This window comes from Arvicanthis niloticus, chromosome 24 (assembly GCF_011762505.2).
Source record: "Arvicanthis niloticus isolate mArvNil1 chromosome 24, mArvNil1.pat.X, whole genome shotgun sequence".
Lineage (NCBI taxonomy): Eukaryota > Metazoa > Chordata > Mammalia > Rodentia > Muridae > Arvicanthis > Arvicanthis niloticus.
Window position 1 is genome coordinate 21,819,722 of NC_133432.1, and position 15,408 is coordinate 21,835,129.

Below are 15,408 nucleotides of genomic sequence, written 5' to 3' on the forward strand. Positions count from 1 at the left end.
TTAGAGAATAATTAACCCATTTTCACACCATCAAAAGTACCAAGCGTCCCCTCCCCCACCTCAGGAGCCTCAGACATGCACAGGGACAAGCCCCCCACACAGGTTTTACCAGCAGAGATGTGCCCTACGCCATCATAACTTGCATGTAACCTACACCATGGGGTCCCCATGTTGACTGGCTCTGCCACAGGCCACACTGTGAGGTTTAGGGAGAGTAGTCGTCCTCAGACCACAAAATAAAGGGTGGCATGGAGGGGGCATCTGGGAATGTCTGTCTTGTCCAGACCCTGCAGACCCAAGCTGTCTTTACAACACCCTGGCTTCAATGAATAGGTGCCACCCAAGGGCCTAACCTCTTGCCAAAAAAAAAAAAAAAAAAAAAAAAAAAAGCCCACTAAAGTAAAAACTGCTCAGAGGATAGCTTTATGATGTAGGACAGTCCACAGACTAGCTAGTGCCTCTCTACTGTGCAGTTTTGCCTTCTGTTTTAAAGGCAGGCATAGCATCAATTATGAATAAATAACATACCTGGGGTATAACAGATATTTTATTTAGCTCTAGAGCGTGCTCCATCTTCAAGAGCAGAGCTCTCCAATAACTTCCTGACCTCAAACAAGATGAAAGGTGTGTGTGTGTCCTGCGCAGGCACACACATACACACACACCTAGCTTTCAGGAAGAAAACTTGAGTACTTTTCCATTCAGGATATTCTATGGTGATCTCTTTCATGCCTGAGAGATGTAAGCAGCTAAAGACAGGACCAGTCAGATGGAAGGTAGTCATGCTGGTGGCACTCAATTTCTGGGCTCAAAAAAATCTTTTTTTTTTTTTTTTAATCCTAGCCAAATCATGACCCTGAGTCATTCAAGCAGTTGGGGGGACTGACTTCTATAAGAAACAGGTGTTTTCTGACGTAACCATCCAAGGTAGGAGCACCGGGTGGGTCATCCTTTGCAAATGCCCTTGGTATTTATTACCTGTAACCAAGCCTGACTTTGCACATACCCTTGGGTCCTTTTGGAGCAGAGTATGTGGGACTGTTCCAGGCCGGGCAGCCACGTCGATAGGGTTGGATGTCTACAAATGAATTAGACCACAGCTTAGAAAAGCAAGCTTTATCCTTCTTAACAGAGTAGCAGAAATGAAGCAGCATCTCCCTTATCTTGTTCAGGGTTACGACTTTTTACATTTTTATCTGTGTGTGTGTGTGTGTTGTATGTTTACGTTTTCAGATGCACATGCATGCATGCTGAAGCCAGAGACTGACATATCCTGTCTTCCTCAATTGCTTGCTTGCAATTTATTTATTTATTTATTTATTTGAGGCAGGGTCTCTCTGAACATGGAGAGCCCTGGCTAACTAAACTCACAGTGACAGGAATCCTTTCTTCTCTGTCTCCACAGAGCTGGTACTAGTAAGTACAGCACTGGACTAGGGGTGGGGACAGGAGAAAGAGCTGGGATGGAAGACCCAAGAGCAACCCACATAACAAAGGAACTCCTTATCCTTATAGCTGTCAGTGGGAGGGAACATCTGAGCTTGCAGGCGTGGGGCTTGTGTGTGAGGTTAGCCCATTCAATAGGACCTGAGGCTCTAGTTTGGGGCTGGAGAGGTGGCTCAGCAGTTAAGAGTGCTTACTGCTCTTGTAGGTGAGCTGGGTTCAATCCCCAGCACCCACATCAGAAGGCTCACAACTGCCTAGAACTCCAGAGGGATCTGATGCCTTAAGGCTCCTTGGGCACTTCATTTACATGCACACACAGAGACACAAGATTTAAAGGAAAAAAATTAATCTTAAAAAAACAAAAAGCTAGAATCTAGAATACTAATCCTACTGTCTCGCCCTAGCAAGGGGTACACTAGAAGCCCAGCAGCTTAGGCAAGCTGCTTCATGAGAAGGAAGATGCAGGGGATCCCCCGTTAGGATCTAAGATGCTAAGACCCAAACCACTAACTGCCTCTGGTTTTCTTTTAATATTCTCATTTCTCCCCCTGCTTTACCACCAAACACTGAAAGAGACACTTAAGTCCACGATTCTAATGTCCACGTGAGTTGCATCTTTCAGGGAGGCTGGTGGGTTGTTTGGACACTAAGATACCTAGAGATCCTAACTGAGAGGTAATAATGGGAAATTATACTCAGTAATCACTTATTAGTGACGGACAAAATGGGATAAGAGGAACTAATTTAGGGCCAACATAAGACTTCCTACTAAATTCTGCTCCTGTTCTTCCAAACCCCATCACCATACTTAAATATCACTAATAATATTAACCGAATGGCTAGACGTTTGTCTCCTTAATCAACAGTAACAAAAAACCAGTGTACTTCAACGGGAACAGTTATATCTTGTGAGATTTTTAAAAACAGTAGGTTATCTTGTTTGTTTGTGTCTGGTTGTTTTCTTTTAAGATAAGGGCTCTTATTATGTAGCCCTGGCTGGACTGAAATTTGTTTGCTGTGTAGACTAGGCTGGCCTTGAACCCAGAGAGCTGCTTGCCTCGGCTTCTCAAGTGCTAGAAGTGATGTACCACTGTGCTCAGCTATAGAAGCTATTTTCTTTTTGAAAAATTAGAAATGTATAATTATATATAATACATGTATTTATTTGTCTGTATATTTGTGGGTCTGTGTCTGTCTGTCTGTCTGTCTGTGGGCACGTGCGGAGATCAGAGAGCAACTTTCAGGAGTCAGTTCTCTCCCTCCACCATGTGGCTCACTGGGAGCCAGCTCAATTCCCCAGGCTTAGTGTCGTGTGGCTTTACTTCCTAAACTTTAGGATCCAGCCTCTAGTGGCTTTTGAAAACTTATTTACTCGTGTGTGTGTGTGTGTGTGTGTGTGTGTGTGTGTGTGTGTACACAAAGAAGGTCAGAAGGCAACTTGTAAGAGCCAGGCCTCTCCCTTCCACCACATGGGTTCTGGGGATGGAACTCAGGGTTGGTGGCTACTGCCTTTACCCACTGAGCTATGGACTAGTCCTGATTTTCTTTAAGAAGCTACAATCTCACATTAGAAGTGAACTCACTGGCGAGCCAGGAGAAAAGGTCAAGTTGAGACATGAAGCTTGCCTACAAGGAGAAGTGAGGAAAAGAAAACAAGAGAGCCAGAGAATGGAAGAAAAGCAATCAGCTGCTGTACAACGAACAATTAAGCTGCAGTTGTTAACAGCCTGATTTGCATACATATGAAGAACTCCGCTAATGAACAGCAATCTACATATTCAATCAGGAAGATGGCCTGGAAAGGCTTTTTTCAACACCGAGAGACATTTTCTTGCCCAGATGTAGTTTGTGGTGTGATTGGATAATTGCAAGTGAGGGAAATAGTCTAATTTATTAAATGACCTACCAGTCTGCTTGGGGACGCACTGGAGATTTGTCTCAACCTAGTGGGGACAGACCAGGGTCTGAGGGATTACTGAGAACCAAGGAAAAGAGTCTAAAATACACCAGCACTTGGTGCGGTCATTATAAAAGCCCTGTGTACACAGACCCTGGCATTTAAGCTGCAGTTCCAAGCATGTGAGGGTGATTTCAAAGACACAGCATCCGACCTCTAATGCCTTTTTAATTTCTCTCCCCGTTTCTGGTTTTTATGGTAACACACCTTTGAACACAGTGTGTTAAATCCAGGAGACTTTGGTCTCAAACTGGTGCTTTAGCTTAAGAATGGGAATGGGGAGGTGGGGAGGGGGCAGAAACCAAACCCCACACAGCACAATAGCTCAGCTAAGTGTGGCTGGGCACTGAAGAAGCATACTTCACTTCAAAAATTAGTATTTAAGTAAAATAAAGGATTTAAATACTATTTTCTATTCTTCTGATGTGGCTGTGATTGAACCTAGAAACTTGTGTATGCCAGACAAGTGGTGTATGTCTGAGACATGTCCTCTCAACCCCTCACTGGGGCAGTCTAGGGAGGTGCTCTACTGCTGAGCCACGCCTCCACCTCTACCACAGTAGACCTTATAAAGGTAAAGTGCTGTCAAATTACTTTGGAATGTTGACCTTTATGGATAAGAGAGCCTGTGTGGATATTATTCTCTAGGTAGAAAATAATTTAATTCTTACTAAGAATAAAAGGTGAATACATTTCAAGGAGTAGGGGAGCTTAGTGGTTAAGAGTATCTGCTACTCTTGCTGAGGACCAGGGATTGGTTCATAGCACCCACATGTTGGCTCACAACCATCTCTAATTCCAGTTCTAGGAGATCTGACCCCTCTTCTGGAACAGCACCAAGCATACATATGGAGCACATACATACATGTGGGCAGAATGTTCTGGGATGAGCAAAGAGGGAGAAAGAGCACAAATAAAGTAAGCTTTTGCCTCGCCACTTGCAGACACACTGTGTGCACAGAAGCGCAGTTGATGCAGCAAAGGACAGAAAGTAAACAGAAAAATCTTTCTCAGACTAAAGGAACAGAAATCAACTTTAGTCTGGAAATGTTTAACCCCCTTTATCACTAAAAATCAACCAATACCTCAACTTTACACAATTATTTGTAATGTGCACCTCAAAGGCAAGCTGGCATTCTATAGCAGACATTTAATGTTTAGTAGAATTTCCCCAAAGAAACATCCTTTTCTTGGGTTGATGTAGCTACTGGTAAGTTGCTCTGCTCTCATAAATAACCCTTCACTCATATTTCTTGTAACCTAGTTAAGATCAATGGTTTCGGGGGTGGGGGAGGAGGGAGGAGAGAGGGTCCGTGGAGTGGGAAGAAGACAAGAGGTAAGTATGTCAAAGTATATTATATATATTATTTGTATGGATAATGAAACCTATTATTGTTTATAATTAATACATGCTAATGGGAAAACTTATTTTAAAAAAAATGTCCATAATTTTGGGAGGCTATGTATGTATGTATGTATGTATGTATATATCCATCCTATATGTGGCCTATAATATTTTTTTAACGTTTGGCTTTTATTTTATGTGTAAGTGTGTTTGTTTCTGTGTGTATGTCATATGCTGTGAGTATTCACAGAAGCCAGAAGAGGGCATTGGATGCCCCAGAGCTGGAGTTACAGGAAGTTCTGAGCTGCCTGATGTGGGTGCTGGGAATTGAACTTGGAACCTCTGCAAAAGCCAAAAGGACTTACACCACCAGCCATTCCTCCAGCCCCTCTTCTGCATATTTTGAAGAGTATAGGAAACTTGGCTCAACTGCAACTACATGGGTCCTGGCAAAGGCATCTCTGTTTGGATTTAAAACTAAATGAACTAGAAAAGAGAAAGTATCGTTCTACTCCTCATGGTCCCTTTGGGTGTGAGGACTCATTGCTGTAGACAAGTATGTATACAACCCACTGGCATGCCTAGCCTGGCCCTCCACTAAGGTAGGTAGCCATGTCTTCGCTCTGAGGTTCTTACCTTCGGCTGGAATGCTCCTTGGAGTGAACCGAAAGGGCCCGTGGGTGGGATCATGGGGGGTATACCAGAGACCGCAGGAGGGTAGGAGTGGAAGAGCTGTAGCCAAAGATGGGGAGGGATTTAAAAAAAAAAAAAAAAAAGGTTTTAGTAGGGGGGTCACGTGATATGTCCCAATTCCCATAGAAAGACATCGACATTAGCAAGCCAGCCAATCTCAGTATGATGCCATTAGCCAAGCCATGATGAGATGAACACACAGATGCGCCATGAATGTTTAACGAAAAAAGTTAAAAAGTAGTTCAGAATCAATCGGCCAACAAATGATGTCCCCGATGAGAACATCATTAGAGAGAGAGCTTTGCTAATTATTAATCAAGAAATCACATAGAAGCCCTCCATGCATGTCGAAAACAGGAGGGGATGCTAAGCACAACAAGACGCCCGGAAAATTACAAGTGAATTGGGACAAAAAGAAAAACCAAGAAAGAGAAGAGAAGGTCTTTACAAGGGCCAGGATTTTGTATTGTTCAAACTTGATGAGCGTTAAATGAATTTAGATGTTTGGGGGTTCGAGGAAAGAGACTATCCAACAATCCTTGCTTCGTTAGGTTGTTCTAGAAGTGGCATTTCCAGGGGACAATTTAATCCCCTCATCTAAAAATGATGATAGATATTTGTGCAGGGTTAAATGACGCGGTCTACATTTTAAATGGTCTACTGCCAATTTTCATAGACACTCTAAAAAGAATCATGCAGCCTGCTCTCCCATTACTGATCAATTGAAGCAATGGAGTTATGACGGGGAGGTCTGGGATCCCATGTTTCAGTTTGAACTTCCTCCTGTCCCAGACTTTCAGATACTCAAGGCTCCAGTGTATTTATGCACAAAACAGGAATCCTTCATGGCCACTTTTCATTGTGTAAACTGCTCGGGGAACAGGCTTGTTGGAAGCTATGGGAGGGGAGCTGAGCCACCTTCGTGGTTCTGACCACTCAGGCACAAAGACTTGTCCTAATGAGTCTTCTGGACTTGCTTACAAATACAATAGCGGAGATGTGGGGGTGGGGCAAAACAAACAGACATACTGAGCAACCAAAGGCAGCAGAAATGTCTCAGTCCTTAAAAAAATCTGATTTCTCTGACTCTATGATCAAGCTATCATTGGTATTTAAGCAACCTCCCCAGTCTCACCGTTGTCTAGTAAGTTAAAAAAAAAAAAAAAAAAAAAAAAAAAAACCAACAAAACAAAACACAAAAACAAAACCAAAAAAAAACAAAAAAACAAGAGTCCCTTAACAATGCTCTAAGCTAGCTGTTTTCAGTAATGACTAAAATGCACAACTCTGGAGTTGTGACTATCTTCAGAATATGTGACGTTTCCTGTTGTTCCCTGTTTCGTTTTGCTCTCTGCAAAGATACCAAGAACTTTTCCACACTAATTGATATTGAACTAAATCCACTTAAACAGCGATTGCCAGCCAAGTACCCTCATTTAAAACTACTTTTAAGTCTAAAATGGTGTTTCAGCTACTTGAACGCACTGCATCTTAATTTGCCTTATAACGTCCTTAATCCCCAAAAGCAGGGGAGACTTCTTCATAGATTAGCCACTATTGCTAATATTATGAAATAACTCTCCCCCAGTATGCCGTAGAAAGCGGAGTAATTAAATACATGCTGAATTAAAACACTCGGAATTCTACGACTCTGCCTCCAAGTGGCCCTTTCCTCTCTAATGGTTACAATTAAAAAAGAAAAATGAGAAGCCCATTCCCCTCTCCTCCCCTATGTTGCAGACCTCTTAGAATAAAAATATGGCTCACTCCTGCCTCTGGTATAAAAGCCTCAAGTGTCTCAGTCATAAAACAGAGTCTTCCCAGACACTCAGGCCTCCAGACTGTTCCTCTATCTTGAGTGGACAATGAGTAGGAAGGCTCTGACACTTGGGTCTCAGAAGCTAGCCTGGGCTACCCACTGAGTATATGACATATTTTGTTAGCATGATTTTATTAGCTGGTCTCTCACTTATCTCTACTTCATATTTATTTTTTTTTTTGTGTGTGTGTGTGTGTCAAGAGATATCCTTGTCAAGAGATATCCTGTCTATCTTGGTTTTCTAGAAACTTTATTTATTTATTATTATAGTTATTATTATAATAATTAGCAGTAGTAGGGGCATGATATGTATAGGGGGGTGTCGGTGTCACCATATGATAAATTAGCTCTCTTTCACTTTATGTGGGTCCTAGAGATTAAACTCAGGTTGCCAGGCTTACAAGGCAAACATTTTCACTTACCGAGCCATCTCCTCAGCCTGTCTGCCTTGTTTTGTGAGACAGGGATATGGGGCTAGCCAGTGAATCCCAGGAATCCCCCTGTCTCCATCTCTCCAGTGCTGGGATTAAGAGTATGTACCATCATGCCTCATGCCAGGCTTTTTCACTTGGGTTCTGGGATTTGAACTCAGGTCCTCACGCGTGTAAAGAACTAAGCCATCTCCCCAACCCCTGACTTTTCATTTAAATCTGCAGAGGACCGAGTTAAGAACAGAACGTACTGTGTGTGAGGCAGGCACAATCAAAGAAGAAACCCACAGATTTACTGAATTCTCACTGTCATTGCTAAAATGCTTTTGTGCCCTAGAGTTCAGCAGTCCAGGGTGGATGGAAATATATATATATATATATATATATATATATATATATATATATATATATATTATATACACACACACATATATATATATACATATTTTTCTCCTCTTCCCCCTACTTATATATTTTTTAAATTTTTTCTGTGTGTGTATGTATAAGTACATTCACATGCCTGAGTGTAGTCCCTGTGGAATCCAGAAGAGGGAGCTGTATCCTCTGGGCTGGAGTTATAGGCAGTTATCTGAGTTCTGGGAATTGAACTCTGGCCCTTCACAAGAGCAGCAAGGACTCTTAACCACCAACCTGTCTGACAGGGTCATGGAGGAGTTCCCTATGTAACTGAGGATAACCTTGAACTCTTGACCTTCTTGTCTCCATCTCCAACTTCTGGGGCCACAGGTGTGCAGTACCATGCCTGGTTTAATTCTGTGCTGAGCATGAAGCCTAGGGCTTCTTCATATTAGGAGGACTGCTCTATAGCCCCAGCCCCCTCTAATTCCAAGAGCTCTTCCTTGGGTCAGTTCTCAAGGCCTCTAGAGAGAAAACAGTTCTAACTGATCACTAGTATGTTCTAGTCTAGATGTCTCAGCTACTCTTGCATAGTAAGCAGTGTGCATGTAGCTACTTAAAGCTGAATGAATTCAGCCTTTCCTGGTGTTTTTAAGGAGCATTACAACTGCAGTGTGGAGACAGTGCTGTCTAGTGAAGAAACAGAACCTGTACGCTTGATCAACAATTACTAAAGATACAAATTAACCCGTAAGCACAGATCGAAATGATGCAGTATTCACCCCATAATCAAAATATCATAGTCAAATAGTCAGAACTCTGTATAGAGAAGCTCTTGTCTCGTGGCTCAACATAGAACTCGGGTTAGCAGCAATCTCTATCCTGGGACGTGTACTTCAAAGTACACCAAGTGGAGCTGCTTCTCAAATAAAGAATGAGTCTAAAGAGGAAAATGGTATTTTTTCCCCCATTTTAAGGCCTTTTGTTTGCTTGCTTTGTTTTTGTTTTGAGAGAAAGAGAGAGAGAGAGGGAGGGTCTCAGGTAGCTCAAAGGCTGGCCTTGAACTCTGGATCCTCCTTCCTCCGTTTTCCAAGCGCTGTGCTGACAGGTGTGTTCTGCCATGTCTAGCTAAGACCTTTTTTTAAAAAATTAACTAACATTTTTAATTGTCCAATTGGAACAAAGTCTGTATAGCAATCTGCCTATGTGAAAAAGGGTTCTGTATTTAGTCTAGAAGGGAAGAAAAATCCACTTTTTCAAGAGGCATGATTCTGAATAAAAGGAATGGTTTATATATAGAAAAGAATTCAAACTAAATCCCAGGAGTTCTGGATTCCTAGCCTTTCGAATGACTAAAATCTGTGATTTCATACTCTCCTAAGATAATAACGAGCACCCACCCATTCTTTTTGATAGCCATTTCAGATGATTTCAAAACGTTCTAAAATGGGGCAACACTAATGATTTTCTGTTGTTTTACTTTTGTAAGATAAGGTCCTGTATAGCCCAGGCTGTCTTTGAACTCACTATGTAGCAAGGACTACCTCAACCCCTGACCCTCCTGCATTCGTTTCTCCGAGTGTGGGCTTAACAGGCTGAGCCACGCTGCAGCCGGCTTGCTGATGATCTTTTGATTTGGAAGATGATACTGCATCGCCACCCAAAGCGGAAAATGGCATACAAGCACGCACCCCGGATGGTAAAGGAGCGATGGGGAGACTCTTGCACAGATGACAGGGAAGGCTGCCAGGCGCTTACTCATCTGTGGCAAGAGTACTGGGAATGGAAAGGCATTACGACAAATGTGTGTAGCACAGCAGGGTGACTCACGCTATGCCGGTAGAATGGGTCAACTTTGGTGGGGTATTTGTCAAACTGCAAAAGGGATCAAAGCAAAAGCTAGTTACTTTAGCTGCATGTTCTGTTCGCCCCTCCAGGAGAGGTGACCCACTAGACAAGCTTCCGTGCCAACCGCATGGGACACAAAAAGCAAGTCTGAGCTCCCAACAAGAAGCACCCAGAATGTAAATACAAAGTGGTAAGTCCACCCAGTGTGCCCCACTCCTCGGGACCCCTTGACACTACATGTGGGGACTGGCACAAGGCAAACAAAGTGGAGCAAATAGGCAGTTATCCAGATAAACCATCCCACCGGTGCTGGCTAGTTTCATGTCAACTTGACGTAAGCTAGAGTCATCGGAGAGAAGGGAATCTCAGCTGAGAAAATATGTCTAGAAGATGGGCTATAGGAGAGCCTTAGGGCATGTTTTAAATTAGTGATTGATGGGGAATGGCCCAGGCCTTTGAGAGCAGTGCCATTCTGGGGCTGGTGGTCTTGGGTGCTGTAAGAAAGTAGGCTGAGCAAACCATGGGGAGCAAGCCAGTAAGCAGCACTCCATGGCCTCTGCATTAGCTCCCGCCTCCAGGTTCCTGCCCAGTTTGAGTTCCTGCCTTGGTTTCCCTTACTGGACTATGACTCTGGATACATAAGCCAAATAAACCCTTCCCCTCCCCGAAGTTGATTTGGTCATGGTGATTCATCATAGCAACAGGAACTCCAAGACACCATGTAATTCATGCCAAGAACCAACTCCCCTTTGCCTCAGTTACAGCACAAAATACTGAGTGACTTGGGGTTCGTCTTGGAGCCTCACCTCTGAGGAGAAATAAAAAAGTGTATTCTTTAAAAAAAGAAAAATTATGTATGTGGGGGGTGGGGTATGTGCACAAGTATTCAGGTACCTATGAAGAACAGAAGGGGGCGCTGGATCCCCTGCAGCTAGAGTTAAAGGTGTACAATCTGGAGGCTGGGAAAGGAACTGTGGTCCTCTGGAAGAGCAGTAATGCTCTTAACCACTGAGCCATCTCTCCAGCACCACGTACTCTACATGTTAAAGGTTAGTAGTCACGCTATGGGCAGGCCTCTCTCCTGGAATACATAGAGAGTTCTACTACAGCACCGTTCATTCACTAGTGCTCTCGGTATCTAAGCCAAATATCCTGATTCTCCACACATGTGCCAGTCCCCAGACAAGACAAAGTAAAGCTATGTCGCTGCTCAGCTGTATCTCTGTGGGGCACATCTGTCTGTCCCTGCTGCCTGCTTGCTATCAGACATAACCTAAGGTTGGGGCGCTGCGTCATAGAATAACAAGATACATGGCAGGAAAACGGGAGAAATACATGACCAAGGAAGAGACAGTACCCAGGGTGGTCATCCTCCCAACCAGCCCCTTGCATCTCTTCTCTTCATCCCCAATCTTTTCGAGTCTTCCTATATTCGTATTAAATCGTTTTAGACCTGGGGATGACCCAGCATGCACAAGCAAACATAACACCCCTTTAAGAAGTCAGCAAGGCTTCACTGGGGTGTTTTGAAGGCACCCAGAATTAAATCTATCCACAGTGCCGACCAGAGTTCATTAGCAAAGATGGAGAAGACCTAAGGGATGCCCCCCGCCCCATTCACAGAGTCGCCGTTCCCCATGCCCTCTCCAGTGTCTCCCAGTGCCCATGCCAACCCCCGAGCCAAGCTGCATGCTCTACTTATCCTCACATTTCTGCCTGGGGTACGCACCATGGGAGGTGCTGGCGTCGGCATGATGGCAGTGGGCGGGATGGCGTGGGGGAACGGTGTGAAGGTGTGCTGGTGCGTGTGCTGATGTGTGTGTTGGTGCTGATGCTGGTGTTGATGGAACTCAGTCCGCAGGTAGGGTGGAGGGCCCAGGGATGCCCCTCGGTCAGCACTCTGAGAGGCCAGGAAACGCGTGTTCAGTTCCTGCCTCAGGATATCTTGTTCTGGAAAAGAAGGAAAGGCAGGTAATGGTGGTGATGTGTTTTCTTTCAGAACAGGACATCCTGGTTGCAGGCATGTCCAGGGTGCAGGCCGCATGCAATGCGGCACAGGAGAGCCATGAATGTGGCCTGACGCAGAACCATTAACTTACTTAATGCATTATGAGGTTCTTGTTTTGATTTGCTTTATACTGTGGAAGAGGCTCATGTACCCCAGAATAACTTCAAGCTCCTGATCTTCTCGCCTCTGCCTCCTGAGCTCTGGGACTACAGACTTGCACCACAGACATGGTTTTATGTAATGGTAGGGATGGAACCCAGGGCCTTGTGCATGTTGGGCAAGAGATCTACCAATGCACAATGAAACTCTGTGTGTGTGTGTGTGTGTGTGTGTGTGTGTGTGTGTGTGTGTGTGTAAAATCTGATTGTGCAGTTCCCCAGTGTGAACTCTGTAGATGACAGTGTCACGCAATAATATTAAAGAGCTGGGTAACACACATAAGGACCTAGTGATATGCTATGGATGGAGGATGCAGGATAAAGACACAGTACTTGGGACACACAGGGATGGAGCCAGGCCCTGGATCAAAAGGGACAAGAGGTGGAATGGACCAAGGCTGGCTCTCAGACCATGGCAAGTTCAATACCTAGTCTCTCAGTCCCAAGTCTAAAGGCAAGTTCAGCCACTCCCAGCTTGGCCTGCTTGGTGAGTTCTGGGCCAGTGGAAGACTGTCTCAAAACAATAACAACAATAACAACAACACAAAACCCCATTAAAAACAACAAAAACAAATTGTGTTGATTGTGCCCTAAGGAGCAACACCCACAGTTGACATTTTTGCTTCTACTCTCAGGTAAACACATGTACACACGTACACACACACACATACACAAATACTATGGTACACTGAGACACACCAGCTGTTCATTATATATATCTGTGAATACCTCCAGGTTCCCATGTCTTCTTCAAGGACTGGTATGGCTTTATGAGGTGGTGTAATGTGGCTAGACCAGATCAACGTCAGGGCACAGGTTTGGTTAATACAGCCAAGAAAAAAGAACACTAAATCCAACACCAGTTCAGTTCATCTGTGTTTGTTTTGTCTGTGTGTTCACACTTACACGTGTGTGAGGCACAAGTGTATGAAGGCCAAATGTCAACCTCAGGTGTCGTTCTTCAGTTGAGGTTCATATGTTTCTTTAACACACATTTATTTCTAATATCTATAGTTAATATTCTACAATTAATATTAAATTAATTAATTCATTTATTCATTTATTTGTGTGTGGGTATACACATTACCACATGTGTGGGGGTCACAGGAAAATGTTAGGGAGTGGTTCTCTTCTTCCATTATGTGGGCCCTTGTGATGGAAGTCAGCCATTGTGCCTTTACCTACTGAGCCATCTTAATGGCATCAGCTTGTACTTGAGACTGTCGCTCACTGGCCTGTAAGTCACCAAGGTGACTAGACTGGCTGGCCAGTGAGCCCCAGAATTCCTTCTGTCTCCATCTCCCCTATGGTGGGATCACAACAGTATACCACCTTCTCTGTCTTTCCTATGTGGGTTTTAAGGGCTGAACTGATGGCCTCAGGTTTGCAAGGTAAGCCCTATACTGAGCCTCCCCTAACCCCAGCATCAGCATGTCTGTCTTTTAAAATTCTGGGGTGTACTGTCACCTCAACAGAACATAGAGAGAGTCCTACTTGACAGGAGAGATGACTAAGCAGGTAAGAGCACATATTGCTCTTACAGAGAACCAGAGTTGGATCTAAGCATGGGGTCAGGCGGCTCAGTCACTTGTAGCTCTAGCTCCACGGGATCTGATGCCCTCTTCTGGCCTTTTTGGTTTTCTGCAGACATGTGAGTGTGGCACACATACATATATACAGACAGACAGACAGACAGACAGACACACACACACACACAAACACTTCTAAACGCAAAAATAAAAATGTAAAATAAAAAAAATAAACATTAATAGAAGGGGGTCCTATTTGACAAAGGAAACCCTTACACCAAGACACAACATAAGATCCTGGGGTGAGACAGACACAGACCTGAAACTGTCGTCACAGCTTAAATGTGTGTCACAGAGCACATGGCATCTAAGTTTCACTCAGTGGTGATGTCATTAAATAAATAAATAAATAAATAAATAGTGTGGCTTAAGCCATTCGGTTTTCTTAGCATCAAACTCCTGGGGCTTTGCTGGGCAATTTAGAAGCATTGGTATTTACTGTTGCCGAACCTCAGCCACAAAAGGCTTGAAGAAGACTCAGAGAACACATCCAAGAGTCATGAGAATCATTAGGTAAGGCAGTCAGGTGATGTGGTGACTTGCGAGGGGCAATGGGTGTATGGGTGTACCAATGAGATTGCCTCCACTCACCTGAGTACGTGCTCCCTGCGGGATGCCCTGGCACCTGCAGACTTCCAGACGTCAGCGGCGGGGGAGGGGGCAAGGCAGTGGGAGGGGCGAACATATTGGGGTGGTGTGAGTGGGCAGGGGGCTGGAGGGTGGGCGTGAAGCTGTGCAGGGGGCTGTGGTTGGGCAGTGAGAGGGGGAAGGGAGAGGCGGACGGGTGGTGGGAGATGTGAGGTGGGGCGGGCTGGGTTTTTGCCGGGGTACTGCTTCTGCTGCTGCTGTCAGAATCAAAAAGGGAAAGGGAAAAAAAGTCAGCGATTCCTTTCGTTGCTGTTCAGTTATTAGTCTCTTCTTTATTACAGTAAAAGACATTTTTTATTTTATTACTTTATTTACTTTTATTTGTTTGGTTTTAGAGACAGGGTTTCACATAGCTCAGGCTAGTCTCTGTCTCACAACTTGTGATCCTCATTTATCCGGTGCTAGAATCACAGCTGTGTACCAGCATGTCAAGTTTAGTCTGTGATGAGGAAGGAACCCAAGATTCCACTAAGCAAGCATTCTACCCAATGGGCTAGCTTTCCCTTGTGAGGCCCGATGGAGTCAAAAGGGAGAGTGGGTATCCACACAAGCATTCTCTCTCATTTTCAACAGAGTTGAGTGACCCCAAGTGGAGAAAGGGCCTTAAAACAAAAGAAGCCCAGGTTCTTAGGGGCCCCAGGCCTCTGGAAACACCAGTTTTTCAGAGGCACAGAGTCACCCTCCTCTGACTCTCCCCAGGAAAAATCTCCAGGTGTGCCTCAGCCTCAGCACGCCTGCTGGCTATCCATCAGGATGCCCTGGCACAACCTCCTACCTCCTCGCCCCCTCCAGGCAGGGTTTCTCTGTGTAGCCCTGACTGTCCTGGAGCTCACTCTGTAGACCAGGCTGTCCTTGAATTCACTGAGATTCACCTGCCTCTGCCTCCCAAGTGCTGGGATTAAATTGTGCCATCATGCCCAGCTCCTCCAGGTTTGGTTTTAAAAAACAAACAAACAAACAAACAAACCCCACCTCCTCTCTGTATACCTCAAGTCCCTACAGAAATTTTATCTCAATCCCACCCCCTCCCAGCCCCCACTAAAATCCTCCACACCCAAGAGACCCACACTCACCCAACACTTCCTTTTCCTATTTTTCAGCCTCACTGA

The 15,408-nt window shown here is 44.5% G+C and overlaps 1 protein-coding gene across 7 annotated transcripts in view; it reads right to left on the reverse strand.

The window, feature by feature from the left end:
- Window positions 1-15,408, reverse strand: part of Auts2 (activator of transcription and developmental regulator AUTS2) — a 1,059,321-nt gene that overhangs the window by 20,909 nt on the left and 1,023,004 nt on the right. For 2 of the 7 annotated variants that reach the window (XM_076923063.1, XM_076923069.1), the window contains 5 exons: window positions 14,243-14,496; window positions 11,605-11,846; window positions 9,879-9,923; window positions 5,385-5,480; window positions 1,007-1,078 (listed from right to left, as the gene is read on the reverse strand). In XM_076923063.1, the coding sequence (XP_076779178.1) occupies window positions 1,007-1,078; window positions 5,385-5,480; window positions 9,879-9,923; window positions 11,605-11,846; window positions 14,243-14,496 (709 nt within the window). The remainder of the gene's footprint in view (window positions 1-1,006; window positions 1,079-5,384; window positions 5,481-9,878; window positions 9,924-11,604; window positions 11,847-14,242; window positions 14,497-15,408) is intronic. The other 5 variants (XM_076923064.1, XM_076923066.1, XM_076923065.1 and 2 more) reach the window with 5 other exon arrangements.